The sequence below is a fragment of the Nicotiana tabacum genome, chromosome 2 (assembly GCF_000715075.1).
Source record: "Nicotiana tabacum cultivar K326 chromosome 2, ASM71507v2, whole genome shotgun sequence".
NCBI lineage: Eukaryota > Viridiplantae > Streptophyta > Magnoliopsida > Solanales > Solanaceae > Nicotiana > Nicotiana tabacum.
Genome location: NC_134081.1, coordinates 123,422,538 through 123,449,948, shown reverse-complemented (window position 1 = coordinate 123,449,948; position 27,411 = coordinate 123,422,538). Strand labels below are relative to the sequence as shown.

The following is a 27,411-nucleotide window of genomic DNA, read 5'->3' as shown; positions in this document are numbered from 1 at the left end:
TAAACAGTTATATGTTTGATGTGCTAATAGCAATTTTTATTAAAATGGTTAAAATATTCTTAAATATTTATAAAATTATAGATAAAAAGTATCTTTACAAGTAGAAGAACAAACAATTGAAATAAAATGGATAGAGATATGAGTTCTATTTTGGAAGAGTATTTTGGTTAGACTAATAGCTTGTTTCTATGTTTGTTAGTTGTTACATGTTGTATTGTATCGTATTGCTACTTTAAATACAATGTTTGTTTTAATTATTACTTAAATTTTATTGTATCGTATCGTTAAATCCGTCGTTACGCAATGACGAAAAGTTACACTTTATGGAATGACCGATTTGGTGTGTCGCATTATTTTTTTATTTTTTTCTCTCATCTTGCCCTTTTTTATTATTAAATAATTATATTTTTCTTTTATTCTGCCTTTTTATATAATAATTTTACCTCTTACCTTACCTTTTCTTTACAAGTTTATTTTTTATTTTGTCGGTGAATGTGAGTATCAAACGACGATAAATAATATAATTTATTTAAATATTATATATATCAAAACGATGCAGTACATATAATAAAATATTATACCATGCATTATGAAATTACACAAAGAAGCTTTAAAAAATACAAATTTTGAACCTACCCCATAAACTTTCCACTTTGTTTCCTTTAGCAACTTGAGAGTTAAAGTTGATAGTGCTTACCACTTGGAGCGAACAAATCCATTTGGTTTGACCAAAGAGAAGTACCGGGAATCTAGGAACCGTCTATTTGGCTGTCATTTCACCTTCAATTTGCTTTATCCCTTTGATTCACTGACCCAAATTTTGCGATGGCACAGCAACAGCAGCAAGAGGAGGAAGATGAATTTGTGTACACATTGGATGAAGCACTTACATCATTGGGTTTTGGCAAATTCCAATATATGGTGTTGGTTTATGCGGGTCTTGGATCTATGGTTGATGCTGTTGAAGTTATGATTCTTTCTTTTATTGGACCAGCTCTTAAATCTCAATGGGGACTTTCTTCTACCCAAGAAAGTCTTATTACTACTGTTGTATTTTCTGGAATGCTTATTGGTGCTTACCTTTGGGGCCTTGTTGCTGACAACTATGGCAGAAGGCAAGCCTTTTTTCCTTTTCTTTTATTATATATTTTTGTTCTTTACATGGCTGTTTCAATTAGACATAGTGAGAAGTTTGTGCTTTTCTTTCTCTTTTTCAATTTGAGTTGTTCCCTATGTTCCGATATTTAGTAGTTTGACTCGGCATAAAGTTTAAGAAAAAAATAATTTTCAAACTTAGGTCTCGTTTAGTATGTGGGATAAAGCGTGATACTAAATTTATACTATGTTTGTATAAATATAGTCCAGGCTTAATCCTGGATATCTATCTTATCCCATCAAACTTGGTAATATTTTATCCCACCTCCTAGCTGGAATAAATTAATCTAGGGATTATAATCCCGGGACTATATTACCGGAATAATTTAGTCCGTGTACCACATGATTCCTTATGGTTTTAAACATGTCATAACATTTGTATTGTTATAAAATTTTTGAAACTTGTGATTCTAAGCATGTTATAACATTTATGTGGCTATAATAGCTCATTACATGTACGATAGGAAGTTTAAAGTTAATTGTTTTGAAACAGACTAATAACAAAATAGTGCCATACAAATTGGAATGGAGGGAGTATTATAAAGAGCTATGTGACTAGCGAATAATTATATTGTGAGTGATTATAGTTGTAGCCTGTAGGTCAGTCAACTTGAACCTGATCAGTTTCTTAAATGCCTTAAATGTTTTCTCACGCTTTTAGTTACTGCTATTGTTATTGTTGATGAATTTGGTTATCAAATGCAATACTTTTTTTTATGACCGAGAAATCCATACGGGACTAACCGCACCGCCTTTTACTCGGGGGTAATGGATTGCCCCTCTACCCTTCTCCATATAACTGACTTAGTTCATATAGCGCAGGGCTCGAACCTGTGACCTGAGTCACAAGTCTCTCAACCTTTTGCCACTTAAACTAATCCCTGGTTATTAAATGCAATACTTAGTTGTTTAATAAATGATAGATGCATTTGCTCAATAGTTCTTTGGTTTAAGTTTGTCATATCTGTGCACTGAAAATGATTATCCACTTTCATTTTCCATCACCAGGAAGGGTCTTCTGACTGTGGCAATAGTGACTACCATATCTGCATTTCTGAGTTCCTTTTCTCCAAACTATATATCACTGCTCATTCTTCGTATGCTGGTCGGAATTGGTCTGGGTGGTGGTCCTGTATATGGATCTTGGTTTCTTGAATTTGTGCCTTCTAGAAACAGGGGCACATGGATGGTTATCTATTCAACTTTTTGGACAATTGGAACAATACTTGAGGCGTTATTGGCAATGGTACATCCTTAATTTGCTTGTGATATCCACTGCTTATCTAAAGATATCGTTCTCCTCTTCTCAGGATTTTTCACAAGATTATCATTTTATCTACACTCACCTGGTTCCCTTTAATAATTCGTGCCAACTCAGAAGAGCTTAAGTTAGGATGGATTAGCCGGTGTTACTATCCATTTTTTTTACTTTCTTGAAATTAGCTTTCCCTGAGGTCCAAGCGCAGATTTTAAAGGATGACTAGAAGTCTATCATCCAAATGTAGAAGGTGCCGTATGTGTAAATAATGTCTTTAGGATAAGGAATGGCTGAGTAACGCTTCTCAAATACGTGAAGGAACATGTTTATAAGTGAATAAGATCCGCTTTTTGCTTTTAGCTAACAAGAAAAGAGTATTTTGTTTTTTCCAATTTATAATTTATAAAAGTGATATTTGTCTGCAAACTCTTTTTCTTTATAAATTAAAAACATGTCCATCTCTGTTTGCATTCTTTTGAAGGGTAAGCATGATTAGCATGATCTGAAAAGTGGTGTCTATATATATAATAATTCGTGCCAACTCAGATGAGCTTAAGTTAGGATGGATTAGCCGGTGTTACTATCCATTTTTTTTACTTTCTTGAAATTAGCTTTCCCTGAGGTCCAAGTGCAGATTTTAAAGGATGACTAGAAGTCTATCATCCAAATGTAGAAGGTGCCGTATGTGTAAATAATGTCTTTAGGATAAGGAATGGCTGAGTAACGCTTCTCAAATACGTGAAGGAACATGTTTATAAGTGAATAAGATCCGCTTTTTGCTTTTAGCTAACAAGAAAAGAGTATTTTGTTTTTTCCAATTTATAATTTATAAAAGTGATATTTGTCTGCAAACTCTTTTTCTTTATAAATTAAAAACATGTCCATCTCTGTTTGCATTCTTTTGAAGGGTAAGCATGATTAGCATGATCTGAAAAGTGGTGTCTATATATATAATAATTCGTGCCATATATATATACACACACACACAGAACAAACACATTTCTTTCAGTTTTGATTTCTTGTGATTATCTTCTTATAACAGTTTTCTACTTCTATCTATATTTCCAGTTCTCCAAGAGTTTCTAGAATAATTGTACCTTTGTCTCAAAATAAATAAGCACCTATTTTTCACCCAATTAAGTGTAGGCACTTATCAGCACAATGCTCTCCTCCCCAAAAAAAACCAGGTCTTAAATCCTCGCCAACGAAAACTAATTCAAAGAAAGAACCGGGGGGGGGGGGGGATGGGATTGAGGTGAAAAGTTTCACTCACAAACCTATAAGATTTCTCCTAAATTTGGTCTGACTGCCCTAGTTCGAGGAGCTCGACCAGAACATAGATGACTGTAAGAGGACATACCTCACTTTCTTCCCACAATTTGCTGTGGTTTTTTATTGTTGACAGAGCTGTAGAGCTCCCAAACAGTTTGTGATAAATGAGAAAAAATGAAAACAAAGTAGAGTATGCATCTCATATTGTTTGTGCTCATGTATATGTTGGAAAACTTATTGCTACTTTGCTTGGTCTTTCTTGCAGACTATCATGCCAAGCCTAGGTTGGAGGTGGTTACTAGCTTTATCATCAATTCCATCATTTGCAGCACTTTTCTTGTACACTTTTACAGTAGAGTCTCCTAGATATCTATGTGCCAAAGGTAGAATAAGTGATGCACATGATATCTTGAGGAGAATAGCTATTGTCAATAAGACAAAACTTCCGCCTGGAATTCTTGTTACTGATCAAGTGACTCATGAGCTGAATGAGGAATTGCTTTCCCCTGGAAAAAACAAAATCTCCAATTTTAAAACAGGATTGTCATCATTTCTAATGCTTTTATCCCCAAGGCTACGACGAATTACCCTCCTCACGTGGGTGGTTTATTTCGGGAATTCATTTTCCTACTATGGCATTATACTGCTGACATCACAGTTAAGTGCTGGGGAAAATAGATGCTTCTCAGTTGCTTTGCACGCGAAAAAGGACACAGGCCTCTATAGAGATGTGTTCATCACTAGCCTTGCTGGTACTTTTTATTTTCATTTCATTTTTTCATTTTTTTGTGTAAATTTGCAATTCAATTATTTCCTCTCAGTTCACATTGACTTGAATACAATTTGTAAATCTAAGTTATCCTTTGTCTTTCAGAACTTCCTGGGCTTCTTTTTTCAGTCTTAGTGGTGGAGAAAGTTGGTCGAAAATTTTCAATGGCACTGATGTACGTCTTAGGCTTCTTATTCCTATTTCCGCTTGTTGTACCTCAGAATGAGGTTCTAAGTACAGTATTGCTATTCGGAGCTCGTATTTGGGTCATTGGAACCTTCACCCTTGCTGGTGTCTACTGTCCAGAGGTGAGTGTCACTCTTTTCCATCTTGAAGCACTCCTTTCTTCTTTCATTCTTAGCGTAGTCTGACTGATTCCATTTCTTGACATGAACACTTATTTTGATCTCTTTTTTATGCAGATTTATCCAACCTCAGTGAGAACGACTGGTTGTGGAGTTGCGAGTTCTGTGGGGAGAATTGCAGGGATGGTCTCTCCTTTAGTTGCAGTGCATTTGGTTAGAGGTTGCCATCAGATGGCTGCAATCATTTTATTTGAAGTGGTTTTAATTTTATCAGCAATTAGTGTTCTGCTCTTTCCAGTTGAGACCAAGGGACGTGAACTTGTTGATCATGTCTCTTTGTAGAAAGTTTTATCAATTAGTAGTAGTATTAATCAGCTCTCCACATTGGAGAGAAATGGACTTATCTATTACAGATGCAGCGCTCTAAGTTATATTGGTACTGTATTCATGTTAAAATTCGTGTTGAATCTTTAATACACTATCAATGTACATAAGTTAAACCCGCTATTGATTATTAAAATACTCGTTATCTAAATCTAACTCAGTGGTGAAAAATCTCAGAAGAGGAGTCTTGGCGTAATCGGTAAAGTTGTTGTCACGTGACCAGGAGGTCACGGATTCAGGCCGTGGAAACAACCTCTTGCATAAGTCTGCGTACAATAGAGCATTGCGGGAGCTTAGTGTGATCTTTTAGTGGTGAAATCTCAAGATCCACTAATGATCTTCTTCCGTGTTCTTTACTTAAACTGTTGATCCTATTATCCTAAGAAACTGCAGATAACAGCAGTTCACCAATATGACTCAGAGCAAATAAGGGTAAAAATAGCACGGGCTAGTCAGTTTTTGGACTGGTAATTGAAAAATAATCAGCGTTTGCAAAGTCATTGAAAAATAGCCACTATTTTGCTGCAATACGGACCGGCCCAGCATAATATACTGGAGATTGGTGCACCTGTGTATGAACTTTCAGCATATTATGCTGGAACTTCAACACGCGGAAAGTTTCAGCATAATATATTAGAGATAGGAGCACCTATTTATGAACTTCCAGCATATTATGCTGGACCGGTATATTATATTGGAACTCCAATATATTATGCTGGAGTTCCAGTATATTATATTGAAACCCCAGTATAATATGCTGGAACTCCAGTATATTATATAATATGCTGGTATGCTGGAGTTCCAGTATATAATACTGGAACTCCAGTATATTATGTTGGAATATTTTTTGGATTTTGAACAGTGTTTTCGTTCAGATTTATCTTTACATGAAAAGTGGCTAAATTTCGATTACTTTTGAAATTGTGGCTATTTTTCAATTATCACTTGTAAATCTGGCTATTTTTGAATTTCTCCCCAAATAAGGCGCACACTACCTTAGTGATATTAATGAAAAAGCAATTACAAATATGCACAAAGAATAAATAAGAAAGATACGGCCATATAACATGTTTGTACTTTATAAAAAGAGTTAATGCAATTACAAATTATATGTATTTTTTTTAATTGTGATCCTTTGGAGGGACAAGCAAGACCAATTACGTCTTGAATTCAAATATTAGTTCCCTAAAAGTGATAATTTATAATATGCATTAATTACTTCCATTTTAATACTCTAACTAATTTTACAATTAGAACAAATATGCGTGTGAAGTTTCAATATCTTTTATACAAATAGATGTTACATACATTGATTAGTAGATATAATATATAGATTAGTATCCCTATAGTAATGGGATTTAGATTTTCTGCTACAAAAACTACTTACAGTTTTTTATGGCCAACTTAGGTTATTTTGCTAATAGCATTTAATATTTATATCTTTTTACAACCTTGTACATAGTGTTACTATGGTTTACCCATCTGCTTCAATCATGAATTGAGAAACGATGGCCGAAAAATTACTTAAATGAGGTGCCCCAGCCCTTGGTAAGATAAATCTTAGATTATCTACGCATGGACCCATAGGGAAGGGAAACGGGCGGGTCGAGTGAAATATGGGCGGGTAAAAACGGATAATTATCCGATCCGACCCATATTTAATACGGATAAAACAGGTTAATGGCTTCTTGAATATTACTAGAAGAATTAACCCAAATAGGAGTCCACCCTATCACTTAAACTAAAATGGATATCGATTAAAATGGATAAACATAAAATAAGCAACTCTAAGTGTTTTCCTCCCGTTATATGAAGGGTTGTTCATAATTGAGCACTAAAAAGGGCCAATATCGCACTAAAAGGGCCGTAAAGTTCAGATTGCTATTGTAATCAATGAGATCATTCTTCGGATGTACACAGCATTGAGGCACGAGCACAATTACAATAATTAGCAACAACATGAAAACTAAGACTTGATGGTACAGGGCAAAACCTCAGATGTAATAATACTGGGAGGGAGGTGAAAATGTACAACCAAAGACGGTATAACACCATATGATTTTGACCTAGCTATTCATTCTACCTGTCTTGCCTATGCTCTCTTGTCACCTGTTGCATAAGACAGCTCTATTGGCTCAATAGATTTTCCTGGCATCTGAGAGGAAATCATACTTCATGAAACTCGGCTCCTCGTATTTTTAAGGCACAGCACCAAGAAACTCTCAGTTGATCTTAGGCTTGGCTCTTCTAGGCTTTAGCACAAACCAAAGAACAAAGAAAACAACTAGGAAAGCAGGTATTGTTGTCATGTCAAACTCGACCTTAACATTCCTCTGCCGGGTACCAATGTTTGAATGGAGACTGTCTAGAGTTGTATCAACATAATTTACGAACCTGCATAACAGACAAGATCTTTTTAGCAAGCAAATTCAGAAAACACATCTGTTGAGTGAAGTAAAGACACTTTTGCATGACAAATGAAAGTTGCTTAATGCTTGCTAAGCATTATGGCTTCCATATGTAGTATTCTGCTATCTCAAATTGGTTAGACATGTAAATGCAACACTAACAATACGGAGGTCATCAGGTAGTGGTGAGTGCAGCAAACATCAGTGAATGTCACTATATCAGTCACACAACAAACGAAAGAAGCTAACCCTTTTGCTGCATCCTCTAAAGTATGGAGAAGTCTCAAGGCATCCACATAACGCAGTTCTCCGCTGACAGTTGAAATCTGCGAGGGACCCATAACATGAAATAAATTGGTTAAAAGGAATAAATGGGCTAAATTTAAGACGATGAGAGCCAACAAGATCAAACTATTTCTGGAAAATATCATTCCAACTTATGCAGCAAATGCCGATCAATGAGATTGAAATAAGAAACAAATCGTTCCACAGAGCTTGGAATGATAGTGCATCAAGTGTTATTTATCTGGGGGGAAAATAGAGCAAAAGGTATTTGGCAAAACATTGGCGTACATAGTACTACTTATTAAGGATTGGTGAAAACTGTAAAGCACTTACTCTTCTCCACAAGCTAACAACATAATTGTATTTGTTCACCAACTCACGTTCATGGGTTTTGAAGAGCTTAAAAGTCTGTTCTGCTGTTCCAGATTAAGTATCCACAAATAGTGATAAATGGTCAATTACGAAGAACAACTTATTTGTAAAAACATCAGCAACTTTTCCTGATCGGTACGAACATCAACAACTAAGGCAGAAAGCTTTTTTTAAAACTAGTTGTCCACTGTTCAAAAACAAAAGATCACTCAATATTTTTTGCACAATTGACTTGTAGAGAAGAAGGGGAGCCTTGGAACAACGGTAAAGTTGTTCCCGTGTGATCTGTAAGGCACGAGTTCGAGCCGTAGAAGCAGTCACTAATGTTTGCATTAGGGTACGCTGTCTACATCACACCCATGAGGTGCGGCCTTCCCCGGACCCTGCGTAAACGCGAGATTCTTTGTGGACCGGGTTGTCCCTTTTAATTGACTTGCAGAGAACATTGTATTATGCAGAAGAAGTGATAAAACCGATAACACCAAAGGTTCTATTCACCAGTCAAACAGATAAAATAATTTTTTATGCACTCTATTGAAGACAATTTGCAAAACCTTCAAGTGGAATATATTCAACGAAACCACTCACAGAAATGACAAATTGTGCAATCAAAATAATCTTTTACTTGTACTCATCAAAATAGACCATTCATAAAGGATACACGTCCGCTCCATAACAAGTCGATGAACAGCCGAATTGACCAATTGAATGGACTCTTCAAGAGCTGTCAATACATAGCTTCGAGCAACAGTGTCTGAATGGAATTTGGAGATATGCCAGCCTTGGGAAGTGATGGATAGAAGGTTGCATCCAACTGACCAAATCCAGTCCTGTTAAAAGTGTGATGAGAAGAACATAAGTAACTAGGAGAAACCAGACTCAAATTACCAGCTTTTGTCTCAACGTAAAATGTTAAACAAAACTTAAGTTACCACTTTTGTCTCAAGGTAAAACATTAGGTTAAAGCATAAGTAACACATTAAAGAGTGTGAAGTACACTCTTATTATCTATATTGCATTCTCATGAATACATTCTTTAAAATGGGGTCTCAGAAATAAAAAAGATACAATAAAACAATAAAATTAAAAAATATACTAAGATAATTAGTATCATAAAAGTGTGACAAACTTCTTAGCTCTTACAATTCAGAGGGGAGACAAGAGAGAGAGAGAGAGAGAGAGAGAGAGAGAGAGAGAGACTATTTCAAATAATACTACGTGTTACTGATTTTGGAGAGCTTGTCCTGTCTCACTACCAAAAGAAAAACCGGTGCAGAGGAAGAAGTGTGTGGTGCAGAGGAAGAAGTGTGTGAAACACTCAAGTAGATAGCAAGCCCTCAGAATTAGTTAATTTACATGCCAAAATTTTATAAACCTATGACAGGTTACAAGTCTATAGACACTTAACAAAAAAATCGTTATAAGTATATAGTCAGTGCGAGATGATTGCAAGATTCACATTTGCGTCTACCTCAATTGCAGTTTCATGGGCTTGACTATAAACAAGATGAAGTGGAAGAATTCCTGCTAGATATTCCGACACAGCAGCCAAAGCAGCTTTGATAGGCTTCCTGTATAATAGATGAGAAAGCAAATGCCAGATCAGCATTGTCCATTTCCATAATATCAAGCTAAGAAAATTGCCAAATCCCACTCAACAGACTTTTTTGCGATGAGATTGCACGTAAGCTAAAGAAAGAACAAGGTAACCGTGAAACCACATGGAGGGAATTGTCCATGTGATTTCACCTACATTAGGTCCGGTATTTGCCATGAGATTTTTTTTAATCTAACTAGAGATTTGTATGTTAGTGTCAAGATAAGTGCGAGATTTAGGATAAGATTTACCTGAATGAAGACGTATGGATAGAGTGGATACATAACTAGTTAAGCGCAATTGATTCATTGAGATCTAAGATGAGCTAAATATAGTTATTATGAGTGTCATGAGAAATGCTTCAGTCTTGACATGTGATAAGTGAGAATATGCATGATGCATTGCACGAGATTACTCAAGGAAAACATTTATGGAAAAATTACTCATGGAGAGAAACTTCCAGAACAATTTAACCCCCCCATCCCTTTTTTTTTTGTAGCCTGAAAATTGTCCTTTTTAACATCACTGGAGTCCTATTTTGAAGTCCTTTGTATTTTATTCTCCAATTTCTAAATTAAAAAAAATATACGCATTGAGCGGATATATCATTAGAAATAGAAGCTGTTATTCCTTTGTGAAGTTCAGTCATAGTTTTGATCAGATTTGATTTCGCTATGCCTGGGAACTTAGATAAGAAAGTTCATCCCTAGTTGGCATGTGAAATCCATTATGAAGTAGGATTGGTCTTAGAATCAACAATAAAACCATAGTAATGCTTAATTTTCTTAAGCAAGAGTTCTTTATCACGAATCCATGCAATTCTACATTATCATGTAATGCCTAAGGGGACAAGGAGTGCTCTAGAGCGATTCTTTTTTTTCTTCCTCTATTTTCATCATAACTATCACTTTCAGCAAGCTTTAAACCAGTCCAAATTTGCATGTTTAGATCCTTGCTAGGACATCAACACCTTTCTTTCCTCCAAATCCATTATCATTTTCAGTCCAAAATATGTGCTTGCTTTCAACAGGGGAACTACAGAACATTTCTACAAACTCACCCAACAGAAGAACAAGAGAGAGATCTACTACTAAATTTGCTTATTCTCTTTACACAAAACTAGCAAAATATAAAAGCCTAAGGCATCTAAAATAACAAGCCTTTACAAATTGCCTTAAGGTAAATGTATGAGAAAGACAAATAATATAATAAGTTGCAACATTTTATCTAAACTCATCTTAAATGCATAACATAATAACCTCAAATCCCACAGGAGAGACTGCCCGTTACACTGCAAATGACTTTCCCAGGATGATTCTTCTGACTGCACCACAATGACCATATCGGAAAGCGCTTTGGCTTGGTAATGCTTATCAACTAACAAGGGATCACTGTGAATAAACCAAAAGATAGGCACTTCAAGAGTAGACCTGCTATGTGCATGTGAACCTGCAGTATGAAGGAAATCAAAGCACTATAATTTGCAAAAGTTAAGAATCTAACTAGCTTAGAAAATTTGACCAAAAACCAGAAGGGGGGAGGGGGGAGAAGGAACAGAGAGAGAAGAAGGCAGACATGATAACTCAATCACATCTAATATTCATTTCCCTTCAAATGGCTACAAAAATGTACAAAGAATAACCACACGGTTATGCCCCCAGACTCTTTAGTCTAATGGTAAGAGTGCAGTGTGATGTATGGGTTAGGCGCACGTCACGAGTTTGAAACCACTGCATACAAAAGTCTAGTATTTAAGTGGAGAAGGATAGAGGTGGGCCCATTATGCACCGAGTTTCGAACCATGCATTGCAGGCCCTCTGGGATTTCTTAGTTATCAAAAAGAACAAGCACATGGTTATTACATGTTTTTAAGAATCAATACATAAAGTACAAGCTGAAACAGAACACATGACTACTGAGACAATTACTAACCATATAATAATGTACTTGTTATCCTCCAGCCCACCCCGGATATAAATCTACAGGGAAAAACAAATACTTCCATTTTCTAGTTTATTATTCTAGCCGGTCGTCTCTCCTTTCCATCTCGTTTCCCTCTCAGACGGGGTCAGATTTAAGGAGAGTAGCAGTGTCTTTGACAAAACACTAATTGTAACCTGTGATCACAAAAAAAAACTCACCTTTCAAAGAACCACGGTCATTCAACCTCTGCAACTGATGCTGGAGAATGGAAGAATCCAGATAGGAACGGACAGTTTTCCTATATGTTCCATTCACAAGCAAAAGGGGAACAGCTGCTGCTCTCCGAGCCACTGAAAAAGCCATGGCCAAAGCAGGATCCTCTGACAGTGGCAACCTGTGAAACATAACAGACTGAAAATAAATATGTGCCACATATCCAGAGAGGAAGTAGGGATTTGTGGCCACAAGTATGCGTGAACACATATTTAGAACCGAATCACATAATTAAAGAGGAGAGTGAGTGAAATCTATGAAACGGAAATGAATAGACACTTATGTAGACATAACATTTCATACAATCTGTACTGAACACTCTTACCTTTACACACAAACATATAACTAACCTACATTTAGCTCGAGTCAAAATATAGAGAATACTATTTATCTGGAAGGATCATGGATAAAGACGATGAGTCAAATACATACATGTGAGGACTGAACATCACTTCCTGAGAAGATAGCACCAATGACGAAAGACCATTCATGATAGTCTTGAGGTCAACAGGTAACTGCTTAATATTTCTAAATTTCTGCACAAAATCAGAGAAAAACATAAGTGCTAAGCAATGCCCTTAGTTTTAATTTAAATTTAACATCATACCTCCTGTGTGATAAAGAACAGCTGAAAAGATATTTTCTCGTAGTAGTGGAATGCCCCATCGGCAAGTGATGGAGAAATTATGTGTCTCATTGACCCCCATAAGGTTGCCCCCAAATGTGCAAGGAAAGTGTCACGAGCAACTGTATAGTTTTTGTAATCCTGCATGACCACGGTTTTAAAGACTGATGATTATTATCTTCATTACCATGTTTAACCATCATCTCATGTGGAAGAAACAATGCTACTATAAGCACGGGAAATGTTTCGGATGAAAGAACTATATCAAGACAGCAACAATAGTTTTCTGATAGTAGTTACTGAATACGTCTTTGCAAAAGTAACAAACCTCATAAGAATCACTGAACAGGTTCCAGTTCTCCATCCTTTTCAATGCATCTAGAGCCTTTCTCCTATGGCTTTCTTCAGACCCTTCACCCTCAAAAGACTGCAGCTCATTTTTCAAATCTTGCATTCTCTCGTCAAGCTCTGGTATCAGATTTACACTCGTAAATTTCCTCAATATTAAGATAAATTTATGGAAAACAGTTTGAAACTTGTCAAAGGTGGGTGTTAAGTGGCATTTTAAATAACAGGAAAAACCTAGATAAAGCCAACACCGGATACCAAGATAATCAGATAGATACCAAGATTTAACAGAAAACAAACTAAACAGAATAAAACCAAAAAAAATAGGCGTCCAACAACAATTTTCACAGAAACCATGCAGGATTCCATAACGAATGACATAGGATTACCTTGGCAAAGAGCAAGCTTGACCTTCCTTCCCTTGCAATGTTTGAAAGCAAATAGTTCATATATATCTATTTCAGCTAAAAGAATATCAATGGCTTGATGATCTTTCTGGACCTACATAACAGAACAGTGAATAACAGACTTTAGCACCCATACATTCAATAACGGAACCCGACCGCCACCAAAGTCAGAAGGTAAAGAAAAAGAAAAAAATGCTGATAATAGAAAGGGGGTTTCATAAAATTTCTACTTTCAAAAGTAGAAAGGACTAGAAGACAAAACAAGCGAGTATCTTAGTTTGGCAAAAGCAGAGTATTTCGAATATCCAAGAACTTAGGCTCCCCATTCTACTTGACAGAGCACTTGTAATATTCATTATCCTAGAATAATCTCCTGACCACTAAACCTACAACATATTTCCTAAGTTGAAACTTCATTGCCTTAGACAACTCCTTTCTAGATAGAAAAAAGCACAAGCAGAAGGGAATGAAGACCCCATACAGTTACTGATTGTTCTGTATCTCATTATCCTTTTGTTTAGTTAAATCTTGCTTTTCGTACATCAAGTATTTTTATTGGTTATTGATCCAATGAAAAACTTTACCGGTTTTTCAATCTGTAAAGGTCCATTTCTGCAGTTCCCCGATTACTTCATCACTAATCATGTGAAAAACCATTCTCTTTCTCAGAAGGCAACTTAAAAAGAAGATATGGCCATGTCCTTTGTTAGTTCAGCTATTTTTCCCCACGGCTTTTCTGCCCACAACAGACTTTTTGTTCTACAAAGTTACTCCTAAGATTTCTCACGACCAGTTAATTAACTAATAATATTTAAAAGTAGAAACATTGACATGATTAAGGAAAATAAACTATTCTGTATATCATACATCACCAAACACCGCAAACTTCTCTTGAATAGCCTCTTGCAACAGATCTTCAGCTTCTTCTTCTGAAATTTCTGAAGAAAACAAAGGGCACAATATAAGAATGCATAGGACCGTGTTTTGAGAACGCGCAAACCTGAAAACATATTAAACAGAAATTGAGAAGGGGAAGACTCATATATTCATTATCTAAGAATGGATTGGATTAAGACCTTTTTCATGGAACTAAATATTATGTTTCAAAGAAGCTTGCTGAAAAGTTATAACTTATAACGTTGAAACTTCTAATTTTTCGTGGTACTCTATCATACTCTTTCTCCATGTCAATGAACACCATGTGTAGATCTTTCTTCCTTTCGCAGTAAATTCCCATCAATCTTCTTAGCAAGAATTTAGCCTCCGTTGTAGATCTACCGGACATAAATCCAAAATGGTTCTGTCACTTTAGTTGCATTGCTAAGTCTACGCTCTATCATTCTTTGCCAGAGATTCATCGTATGAGTCATGAGTTTAATCACCTAGTGTTTTTCCCATCCGCTGGGATTGGAACCTAAGACCTCATAATTCTCCCCCCACCTTATTGACCACTAGGCCACACATTTGGGTGCAATAACAACTACTACTACTACTACCACACTTCAATCCCGAACTAGTTGGAACCACCTATATTAATTCTAAATATCCATTCCGCTATTTGGGCTGTCATATTATCTTGATAAACTAATAAAAGCATCAAAGAGCAAAATAACAGAAGCACGTACATCAACCAAGACCATTGTGCACTCAACAGAAAAAAACAATCACCTCCAAAACATCGCCAATCAACTTCAAATATACAGTCTAAAGTGTACAGATCTATCTACCAAAGAACTTTCTTGGGCTCCTGTTTGCTTGGCACAGAAGGGCATTCCTAAAACCTCCCTTCCTGTTTGGAACACCATTCCTGACTGTTATATGCTGGACCATTTGTAAAGAAAGAAATGATAGGATTTTTTAGGACAAGAATGACACCGTACTTAACCTTAAACATTAATGTATATGCTTGCTTAGTTTTTGGTGCAACATGGCAGCGGCAAACTTGTTAGAGCCTGAAGGTAAGTTGGACTTTATCTGTTCATTACACTCTTTGTGATGCACATATCATTTCCTTTGTGGATTTACCTTTCCCAGCTTCAGCTGGTTTACATCAATAAATCCTACCTTATAGCAGTGTTATCAAAAGCGAAAAGTGCAAAAAAGCTCTAAGGTACATTGGGGCTTTAAGCGCAAAGTGCAAATAAAGTGTGGGCTTTAATGAAGAAAGGTGCAAAATGGAGAAAAAATAATATGTATGTGTAATCCAAGACTAATAATTATAAGCATGAATAACAAATATATGGATAAAGAAATTGAATTTTTTTACAATAAAGTGAATTATCAATTGTTTAGGTTTGCCTCTTCAGGATTACGCTCATTGGCAAGGAAAAGTATGCCTTAGAGCCTTGATGACAAGGCTAAAGCGCCCACTAAGCGATGCGAAGCGCTCAACATGTTTTGAGCCTCACTTTAGGGCTTAAGCGCGCTTTAAGCGCGCGTTTGACAACACTGCCTTGTAGAAAAAAGATCTATCTTTTAGATCAAGCAAAAAAAGGATCTATCTACCAAAGCCTCAGCAATGAACGAAAACATGTGTCTACAGCTCTACCTGCAACTGCACCTATTGTTTTCTCCACGTTTGGTAAGCTTAGTTCTGTGCGCACGCCTTCTCCACCCACAGCAGGCCCCCATGAAAAAGGGCCCGCAGTCAAATCAATAAAGGCCCACCTGATATGAAAATGAAACACAAATCAGAAATATGAAAGGGCACTAAGAGTGCAGGGAAGTAAGAAAGATTTTAACCTGTTATTTCCAATCCATGTATCAGTGAGACATTCAGCATGAAAACCGCTAAATTCCCCAGCTTTTAACTCTCTCTCAAAACGAAGCTTCAAATCTCCATTTTTCCCGTTCAGAAACTTGAAAGGAACAAAGTATCATAATAACTAGAGTTAAATGGAGGATTTACATAGTCCTTGATGTAATATTCAAAGAAATACTTGCCAGTATTTGCGGCACTTTTCTTCTAAAATGATCGGGCATATCCAGGGGGGGGGGGAGAGAATAAAGTGGTGCAAAGTAATACCTGCATAACCTTGTTCTGAACAACTTCAGCCATGTCCTTCACTTGAGATAGCCTGTCAACATTGTTTAACGCATCTAGGCATCTATTATACCATTCTACCTGGTTTTGTTAAAGAAAGAAAATAGTTTCAGAACAAACACACATCAGCACATGAAAGTACGAGAACCACAGGTTTTCTGTGCATCTCTAGGCCAATTGTGTGGTCCATTTAACTGAGTAAGGAAATGCTTTTTATCACTAAAAAGAAGCATAATGAAAGCTTAAGCTATCAAGATAAAAGAATGTTACAAAATTAAAACATGGATGATATGGAGATCTCAGAGAAACAAGCATGTGGACAAAAACTTAAACCACCAAAACTGTGCATTTGTTACAGTTATACTCTTACTACATACTCACTTCAACCTTATCAAAAAAGAAAAAGAAAAAATGCCACACTCAGCTTAACTAATTTCATGAAATACATGGGGGAAAGAAGGAGCATTCGATGCATCGCTGCAAGCTTGTTGCCACTTGCCAGCACATTGAATTTTTTACAACCAAGAGAAATTATGTTGCCTCGACAACAATAACAAGCAGCACACATTGCATGATGAAATTGATTGCACCAAATGCAATTTAAAAAGGAGAATAAGATATGACACCAGCAGTTTATTTCCAGGCACTGATATAGGTCACTGAAGTCTGAACTACAACAAAAACAAATCTTCCAAGATCAGACAGTTGGTATCATTCAGTCTACCTGAACAACATCTTTCCATCCAGCAAAAGCAGTATCTGCTTCATTTATAAGATGGCACTGGCATATATTCTAGAATAAAATATTCAATGCCAGGCTGCAAGCCTCTAATAAATTACAGAACAAATTGCATCAGCAAGACATTTCATATTTAGATTCAATCTATTTCTAACAAGAATTCACTGTCTCGTAACTAGATATGGAAGAGCATTATTTTTGTGTTGTGACAGGTGAAGCCAACATAGGCGCATACACGATCAGTATATCTACATTGGGTCACTATAAATACCATCTCTGTTAACATGCTTGAAATTTAAAGTCCCCGATAATATTAAGGGAGTCAAGAGGAGAGATAACTTACTGTATCTGTATCTTCTGTGACAGTCCAGGAAAACTTTGCCATTGGATGTTTTGCATACAATGGTCTTGTCATCTTTTCAAGAGCTGTCACAGTTTTTGTACAAATAAGCACCAGTCATTAGTTAATGCTAATCAAAGGACATGTAAATATCAATCCTTCTTCAGTTAAAAAATTTTAACACGCATTTACCTACCAAGAATACTTTCTGATGCTCTTCCTGAGTGAAGAATTTTCGACTGTAACTCCTTATTCTGTATTAAGTATCAAATCAGTGAAAATGTTTCCCAAAAAAAAAAGATCTTGACGAATGAAGAATCATTGAAAGCAGTATATGATCTAAAAGCATGAAGCTGATGATCCATGTCCAATGAACATAAATGGGTATTTGAAATTACAATTTTACCTCCTTAAGAAAGTTAATTTCGCTCTCGGATAACCCTTGCCTACATGATTTAAGGAACATCCAATCAGATGAATTAGAACATAGAAATAAAGAGACACGCAAATAAGAAAAGCTATTTAGCAAAGAAATTGTCAAAGTTCAAACAAGTGACGAGACAGTAGAGACACACATATGATGTTGAACTGACATGGGTCTGCAATGCATTAGATCAGAGCTTTGCATAAAACCAACTTTACGCATTCTACTTGCTCTAATACTTTAGTTTCAGATCTTACTAAACCTTCAGAAAAACTTCATCAGTTCCAAAAATAGCTTGACCTACTTTTCCTTTTGCCCATAAAAAGAAACTGACCTCGTTTTGAATGGAAAGGTCCTTCCATCAATAAGTTCAAGCATATTGTTTAAACTTGCAAGTTATTTGTCTCTTTAAAGGAGGTTGTTTAGCTCAAAGTCTCATCTTGTCATTAACTGCTCCACTACTTCACATTTCGTAAAGCACTTCTCTAACTCAATACAATCTACTGAAACATTTTAACCGTAGTTTCTATGATAGAAAGCAAGTCATATTTTTTGGAACAAATGGATAATTTATCTATGTGTGTATGTGTGCTACTAAATAAAAGTAACATCTTTTTTCCTTTTTCCTTTACCTTTTTATGGAATAATATATATCAGCGAGAATAACTATTTGTATAAGTACTACAAAAGAAAATTTCAACTTCAACTTGCTCGTATCAATTGAGTGTCAGAATTTCTAGTTTAGACTACGTCAAAAACAGTCCATCTTCCAAAAATCAATTTTTCCATATGAAACCACGTAAAAGTGCAACTTTTTACACTTCAACAAACTTGAATAAATTGAATTTCGTGCATACTTTAACTCCAATGCAATCAATTAAACCAAGTAAATGTTGTCCTGAACAAGTGAGCATGGCCAGTCAATACAGGTAATAAAGTGATTACGCATTGACAACAACTTTGATGGCCCAATATTAATTATTAATAGAAGTAAATAGGTCACCCATGCATCTACACCGTAAAAGAAGAGCTGTCAACCCTAATAAATAGAGCATCATGTACACAAGGCTCCAGGATGGCAATACTAGGCGATTGTTCAACATCTCAAACACATATGCTCTAGGTCAAGAAAGAGAAACTTACATAAGAGCACAATGTTTACCATCTCTCAGTATTAACTCAATTGTCAAACCTAATCCTACACGCAAATATCATCTAAATGTGTAGATAGAAAGATTGATATATATGTAAATATATGTGCACATCCATGCATGTGTGTGTTCATGAGCCGAGGGTCTACCGGAAACATTCTCTCTGCCTTTTTAAAGGTATGGGTAAGGTCTGCGTACACACTACCCTCGCCAGACCCCACTTGTGGGAATACATTGGGTTTGTTGTTGTTGTTGTTGCATGCATGTGTATGTGGTCTTATTGTAGTAATCAATGTTTGATCAGTTTACCCTTGTTGCTACAACTTCAAAACATTAATAGACTTGTCCTCTGTCATTAAGTTCGGACATATTCTTCTAATAGTTAAATATGGATTTTAATTATCTTCGTCTAATTCAGTAACTGAAACCTTATCAACTATTTTGCATCCGTATTTGCTATTGGAAAGATTATACAGGTTTAGATTGCCCAAATCTCATCAAATTTCCCTGATCCTTTGTTGTCTCTCTGCTGGAGTGAGCAAAGAGGCTGCTGGAATGAGCAAAGAGGAGGCAATTTGCACCTTTATTTCTGATTCATTGCATTAGCGCAATACACGTGTGAAAATCAGCATAAAATTTTCAATTTTCAGAAGAAAAACCTGTATCCATATTTGACTCTTTTTCCATTGCGCCTGGGATTCAAAACGAAGATGTTATAGGCATCTCCCAGTTGTAAATACTCCACGAGGCTGGTAAAGAAAACATCCATCACATCCATGTCAACTTGCCATAGAACAGCTCCATCATCTCTGAAAACACGTACATGTATAGAGGTGAACAATTGAACAAATACTGCTAAGAAATAATAATCGGTTCACAGAAAGTGTTGCAGAGAAAATCATGAATTCTCTAATATAACAAAGAACTATCAACTACCTGTTATCAGACATATCATCCTTGCGGCCAAAGACATCAATGGCACGCTCAAAGATAGATGTGACCTTTTCACCCATTTGAATGGCATGAACGGAGAAACTGCACAGAGATTTGAATACCTTATCAGATCCATCTACAATGCATTAACTATTTTATACTCAAGTAGATTGTACATATGGGTGTTTGGAAGAAGGGACACAACAAGTACTTGTAGTTTATGTGACTGATAAGAGGCAGATGGTGACGTTGTTCTCTACCAATGCTAGTTTTGTAAAATGGTGTCAAAACTTCTCCTACTTGAGGAATCCTTGTATGTTCAAAGACGTGATCAATCTTTGTGAACCAGCGCTCTAGTTCCTCTGGTTGTAGCTTAAATTCTGAGCGGAAACCACATCGCAGTAGTAAAGAACAATATAGTCAATAGTTACCATATAGAACTATAACAAAGAGAGCAGTCATCTTTAATTGTGAAGGAACAATTACATAATACCTTTGTTTTTTGGGAAGGTAAAGTAAAGGAACGATTACATACCTTGATTCCCCTTTCCTTCAAATCCAACAAAAATGAAATTCACAGGTACTGGAAGGTACACGGAATCAACTTCCATAAGCTTCAAATAGTTTGCTATAGTACCTGCAGTGCAAGAGAACAATAATTTATTCCACTCTACTTATCAAAAGATATACTCCATCTGTCCTATCATAGAACGTATTAACAGTATTCAAGAGCACATCAAACGTATAGTTCTTTAAGGCTTTTAGGAATATAAACTAATATGATGGCTCAATCGAGTTTTGTTTGAGTTATATAGTTATCTCAAATGGATAGCATAAGAGCATCCAAATGGGCTTATAAACACCTTGAGCCACTCCACATATTGCCTTAAAGTTTCGAGTTGAATGCTCATATTCTTCCGCATAGTATCAGGCAAGCGAAGGTCATGAGTTTGGAGTTTCATCCCACCTACTGATGAAAGTATTTCCACTAGCTTGGTCCAAGAAAAACAAGCTCCCACGTGAAGGGATGTTGTAGACAAATAAATAAAAATCTATCTAACAACTTAATCTTTTAGATGAGGTGATCACACAATTTCACAATATCAGAGTCAATATTTGATAAGCTCATTCACACTCTAGAAAATCACGTGTACCCAAAATCAGATTACACGCGCAAGAGGTTGAATTTTGTCCCACATGGGTTAAGTAAGGGTTCCGGAGAGATTTAATGGTATTAGACTACTTCACCCGTCGCCTCAAAATTTTCAGTTGGAAGATCGGATTCTTTCACCTTGCTTTTGTAAATAATTCTTTTGCCTTGTTGAATTATATAGTTGTCCCATATAGGTAGTGTAAGAGCTTCCAAGAGGTTGATAAAGGTCTTAAATCCTTTCACGAGATATCAGGGTCAACCTTTGGTAAGTCATCCGCACACCTATGAGTCTGCATTAAAACATTACGTCTGAACTCTAAAATTTACACATATTTGAGGGTGTTGAGTTATATTGTTGTCCCAGTAGGTTGTCTTGGACTACTAACCCACCGCCCAAAAATTTTGGGTTGAAGGCTTAGATTTTCTGCAAATTCAATCGTCATGAAGGTATTGCGCAAATGTATTGCACAATTGCAGCCAGCAGTGCATTTCAGCTAACTAAATCGAGCACCAGGTAAAGTATCCAAATAATGCTCTCCAGAGGGTGTGCTATTTGAAAATCATACAAGCTCTTCTCGACAGAATTTTCTTAAGAAGCCTCCACGGTAAAAACTTATTAACCATATTTTCCAATCTCCAAAGATGGAGAAATGAGACAAAATATTCTCCCGAAGATATTATGAATTTGAGTACAACTTTTTTTTAGAAAGATAAACTTGAGTTAATTCTATTCTTGGTACAGAAAAATACTTCACTACACTCTCTAAATTTAGTGCTACCAGGGTATTATATGATAGACGAATACCGACCAAAGTAAAAGGAACTCTAGAACAGTTATAAGGGAAGCTAAAGTCTAACATATCCACAAGATGAGTGTCGGAGTCTCGCAGAGATGCGGACACTACGATAGTTATGTGGTCATACAAGATCAAGTAGGATTAAAGATAACCACATTCGGCAGAATGTGCATGCAAGTAGCACAGAACAAAGACAAAATAAGAGAAGGTCGTTTATGGTGGTTTGTCATGCCCTGCTTTGATCCCCAAATGCACCAGTCAACCATGGTAAGAAGGCATTAAAAGGGAATGAGGTAGACCTAAAATCACACAAAAGGGAGTTGTCCTAAAAAAAACTACAATCTCTCGAAATCCATGCAAACCTAACCAAAAAAGAGAACATAGTGGAAGAAAAGGACATATATAGGCAATACCAAATAGTTGAGGATATAAATGTTTTACTCATGCTAGTACATTTACTTTAGGTCCTCTATTTTCTTTTAGTCCTATCAGATATTTACATGGTAGTCAACTAGTGGAAATATAGAGAACGTCTGACAGTTTTTATTGTTATTTCTGTTTTGCATAGTATTGGCATGAGATGAGCTTAAATGGAGTGACATGAGTAATGAGGAATCATATAGTCGACCCAAACTTGCTTCGGATTGAGGAATTGTTGTTGTTGTTGCGCTTTACCTTATTTAGATTTCAACGTCCCAAACCCTCCCCTCCCATCAGACTTGAGATTCAGGCTAGAATAGAGAAGCAATTCTTTTAAAATCATCTTGCATTCTCATTCAAAGTTGCATAATGAACATGTCAAAAGAGAAATATATGAGATGAAGGAACAACACAAAGATCCTACTAAGAAAATAAGCCAAACCACAATCGCCAGAAGGTGCAGAAGGTTGCTTGAGTTAAGATGGTTTGGTTATGTCCTGCTTTGCACCACATATGCACCGGTTTCCAGGTTAGTGGTTACTATGGTGAGTGAAGGTGTTAAAAGAGTACGGGGTAGACCTAAAATCACATGTAAGGAAGTTATCTCGAAGTACCTACAAATCCTTGGAATCAATGCAGATTTAGCTAAAGATAGGACATAATGAAAGAAAAAGATCAATATGAGTGATATCTATTAGTTGTGAGTAGGTTTTAGACTTCTAGGGAAATCCTTATGTTATTATTACAATTAGTCAATTACTATTATTTATATATATAATTAACTTATTTTTCACTTTTATTCTATTTGGTAAGATGATGATATGAGTTGAGCTTAAATAAAAATATGAGGATTCATATAGCTGACTCCGACTTGTTTGGGACTGAGTTGTTGTTGTTGTTGTTGTCTGACTTACTAAAACGGATAGTTCATGGGTAACTCCCCAGGATGGAAGTCCCAGATTTCCATTGAAGCTTCTTGTGGTCCTTCATACAAGTTTTACAATATGCTATACAAAAACTGGTTACACTTAAAGGACCACAAGTAGCTTCAATAGATAAATAGAAAGCAAATGCACAAAGTTGTTTCATTGTCTCGGATGCTAAGTTAAAAAAGTATTTACCTTCTGAAGCTCTGACACAGATAATAGAAAAGGGAGTATAAGTAGACATCGAAGGTAAACACAAAAAGAAAGTGAAAATTTTGGAGAACACAAGTACCTGCCTGGGTGTAATTGAGAATACTCATTTTTCCCGGATTAGATGTTTCCAGATCATCCAAATCTGCACCCATACATCATCATCATAATGTAAGTTGAACAAGTCACCATTACAATCAAGCATACAGAAAAAGCGTGTATTTGCAGAACTTACCACCGTGGATAACAGACTCGCTCCAGAATTTGCTCTTCTCTTTAAGGTTAAACAACGAAAATACCGATGACTTCCCTGTTTTACGATTGCCACCCGTAGAACCAAGTGAATTATCACTCAGGAACTGCCAATAATAATAAGGATAATCAGTACCCTTTATATAGTTTCACTCTTTGCAATGCAAGTGGGAATACAGGGCTTTGAGAAAGTCATCGGTGCAAAGTGCAAAGTTGAGACAAAGTACAAATCATCACAAAAGTATGCAAATATTTCCCGAAATATTGATACACAAAAAAGAAAATGAAGGAAATAATTGTTGATTCTACGATTCCCAAGAAAGTGCCAATTTATCAATATTCTCCTCCCACAGCCATCCGTATCATGATTTTAGGTATTAAACAAGTATACAGTGACTAGGCTATATGGAAGAAACAAAAATAAAGAGAAACAAAGAAGAAAAATATCTAATAAAACTGCTCATGGTTTAAACAATTTAAGGTCCACGGAAATGCAATACTAACATCTCAAATTAACACACTATGTAATGCTCCTGTCACGAAACTATAAGCTCATAATCCCGCATATGCTTTCTATAAAACCAAACCCCTTGTCCAACAAAATTAAGAACCTAATAGTTTGAATATGAAGTCATTATATTCACTTGTAACCTAAAGACTCAAGGATGAAGTGCCTCATTAGAATATCTATATGCTATTCACCCTTTCAAATGAATTTAACCCATTAATTCAAAGGTGCATCCAGGATTTGAAGTTTATGGGTTCCTACAAGCTACAGCTACCTCAAATTAATACTACAATAATAATTGGGTTCATAGCCGAAGTTTTATAGATATTTAGTGTATTTCTATATAGGGCCAGGGAAAAAGCTACTGGGTTGACGTGACCCCGTACTCCGACCCTCTGGATCCGCGCAAGCCCATTATAACCTCTTTTGAAGCGAGCGGAGGGAGCTTCCACATTTAACTCAGAAGTTAGCATTCGAAACCACCGGGCGATCATTCACTTAGAGAGGTAGTTATTCACAATTTCTTTTTTGTGACCAAGAGTTTCACAGGTTGAAGCCGTAAGTCTGCATACCATAGACCTTGTGTGGTCTGTCCCTTCCCCAACTCAGGACATAGCGGGAGCCTAGTGCACTAGCCTGCTCTTTTTTTACTCATTATATTGTGATCACGAAATAAGAGCATATAAACATTCCATTCATCGATCTCTCATACAAACATTTTTGAGAGTGTATACAACTTAAGAACAAGAACCTATAATCAAATAAACAGAAAAAAGATATCAGCACACAAACATTCGATTCGCTGATGAGGTTATCAAGAAGACAAAAAGGCACATTTGGGCGCTAAAAATCAGAAATTCAGGATCATGACCAAGATAGGAAAAAAATGAACGAATCCGGTATTATTAGGGCATGAAAAAGAAAAATGAAATTCACTTTGAGAAATTGAGGAAAATCAAAAACAAGTGTTTTACCAAGATGAAGAGGAACACGAACGAGAAGGAGCGAGCCAATTGAGGACGCAACATTTCTGGAACAGATCTTCAAAGGGGAAAGTATTCAATTTGGAGATTGGGATCTCTAATCCAGCAAGCAGATTCATCAACTGCGATTGGGAGAGTGGGGGACTGAGGAAGACGGGGAATCGACCGCTTTGACTCTGCTTAGGAGTGTCAACTATGAACCTAACCCGTTTAAACACATATGGGTTAATTATTGACCCGTTTTGCAAACATACTGAATTGTTCTAACTCATCTTAACAAATTAAATTTTGCCATGAAATAATACCATTTATTGATTATATCCGTTTTTAAACCTATTTAATTTTGACTTAAAAACATAATAGTGAGAGTTTATGGTACACACTTTTGCCAAGAAGAATGTCTATATCACTAGTATTAGTAAAGTAACAAGTTTAAGGGGTTATTTATGTACTTCGCTTTTTTTATAATTTTTTTTAACGGTAAAAATTTACAGTTACTTCTAACTAGTTTTTTTTTTTACAAACAATGATTATAATTGATAAACTTTTTTAAAAATACTAATATTTAAATTCACAAAGGTAGATGTTATGGCCCTCCTAACCAAATGTAACATCCCGTAAAATTTTGAAGTACTTAAGCGTTAGTAAGAAAGTTGATGTGTGCTAATTATATTATTTTGTATGAAGACGAGGACTATTTATATCATGGATATCAATTGGATTTGACAATAAGTGTATGAGGCATATTATAAGTGATGTGGGGTCTAAGGAGAGCCCTAAGTCCAAGTCAAGTTGGAAATTACATGATAGGCTAAAAGTTCCAAATAAGTACGCACAAGACCAAACTTTGGACGAGCATATATATATATATATATAAGGAGTTATATGATGGATGACCTATCAATTTAAAGATCTTCGAGTCTAGTTTCTAACGCTTTAAACCGCTCGTCATTTGGACACTCCTACAAGAAGTTATGACCAAATTACCAAAGGCTGGCAGAATGTGATTTTGCGACCGCAAAATCATTCTGCGGGCCGCAGAAGTGGTCTGCGAACCGCAAAATGGTCGCAAAATTGACCAATGCAGCCCAGTTCTGGGCATCAATTTTGTGGTCCATTGTGCGACCCGCATACCCATTCTGCGGTCCATTCTGCGACCGCATACCTAAGTTTGGAGGGTTAATTTCCCTATTTTCATAATCTGACCCCATTTTGATAAATAGCCTTTGGGGCTTATTTTAGGGCGATTTTCTGAGGATTTTAGAGAGAGGTAAGAGCATTTTAGAGAGAGGATGAGGAAACCTAACATTCTAATCACCCAATATTGCGCCAATCTTCAAGAATCAAGGAAGTCAATCACAAAATCTTCATCTAAGAGGTAAGGTTCCATACCCTAGTCTTTAATTTCGAGTTTGGGGTAAAAGATGAGTGATACGGAGCATGATTCTTGGGTGTAAGAGTATTATTTATACATGCATGTACTAATAAGGTTTGTGGGAAGATTGTTGAGCTTAAATAAGTAAGGATTGGGTTGTGGAGTGAAATAAATCTTGTAGAAGAACCTTGTAGTTAAATTTGCACACCTAGTGTTTGATAAAATGCTCAAATGAGTTGAAACCATGAATATCTTCCTAATTTGTGTTCAATTTTATTATGTCTCAAAATAGATTGGGATTGATAGAAATTTCGGAACGTTATAGTAATTTAAGAAAAGCTCAAAGCGAGGTATGCTGGCTAAACTACTCTCTTAACATTGGATTCTTTGATGTTCCCGTAAGTTTCAAGTATGGTTGGCTCAAGTTCCTTATTCTCATATTTCGAGTTGTTCCCTATAAATTCGATTATCCCGAATAAGTAAAGTGTCGAGAATTATGTATTCAAAACGTGTTCCAAATATTCCTATCACATTAGGGGTGGGCATTCGGTATTTCGGTTCGGTATTTAAGAATTTCAGTTCGGTATTTGGTTTATCAATTGTGTAAACCAAATACCGTACCAAATTATTTCGGTACGGTTCGGTATTTTTTATTTTGGTTCGGTACGGCTTCGGTTTAATAATCGCTAAATAAATACACTTATTTTGGTTCGATACTGTAGCACCAAACTGGAAACAACAAAATTGATTAAGTGACAGAAATAATTTTTGTCCAG

The 27,411-nt window shown here is 36.1% G+C and overlaps 2 protein-coding genes across 3 annotated transcripts; one reads left to right on the top strand and one right to left on the bottom strand.

Moving 5' to 3' along the window:
* Window positions 1-692: 692 nt before the first annotated feature.
* LOC107760340 (organic cation/carnitine transporter 7-like) lies at window positions 693-5,279 on the top strand. The gene is made up of 5 exons (XM_016578375.2): window positions 693-1,115; window positions 2,164-2,401; window positions 3,951-4,437; window positions 4,560-4,762; window positions 4,877-5,279. The coding sequence occupies exons 1-5, from the start codon at window positions 826-828 to the stop codon at window positions 5,099-5,101; spliced, it is 1,443 nt and encodes a 480-aa protein (XP_016433861.1). The 5' UTR covers window positions 693-825; the 3' UTR covers window positions 5,102-5,279.
* Window positions 5,280-7,005: 1,726 nt separating this feature from the next.
* Window positions 7,006-25,530, bottom strand: LOC107760339 (uncharacterized). Of its 2 annotated transcripts, none has more exons than XM_016578372.2 (25): window positions 25,252-25,530; window positions 23,753-23,876; window positions 23,600-23,662; window positions 20,547-20,648; window positions 20,223-20,391; window positions 20,015-20,113; window positions 19,738-19,887; window positions 17,910-17,949; window positions 17,700-17,757; window positions 17,507-17,589; window positions 16,407-16,505; window positions 16,124-16,239; window positions 15,930-16,048; window positions 14,249-14,319; window positions 13,364-13,475; window positions 12,955-13,094; window positions 12,609-12,767; window positions 12,434-12,537; window positions 11,947-12,122; window positions 11,065-11,254; window positions 9,680-9,779; window positions 8,870-9,038; window positions 8,170-8,252; window positions 7,801-7,877; window positions 7,006-7,537 (listed from the first exon to the last, which is right to left on the bottom strand). In XM_016578372.2, exons 1-25 carry the CDS (start codon window positions 25,303-25,305, stop codon window positions 7,366-7,368), a joined length of 2,829 nt encoding a protein of 942 aa, XP_016433858.2. In that variant the 5' UTR covers window positions 25,306-25,530; the 3' UTR covers window positions 7,006-7,365. The 2 variants fall into 2 exon arrangements, with proteins under 2 accessions (XP_016433858.2, XP_016433860.2); XM_016578374.2 differs by having other exon boundaries at window positions 23,604-23,662; window positions 25,252-25,463.
* Between the last annotated feature and the right edge of the window lie 1,881 nt (window positions 25,531-27,411).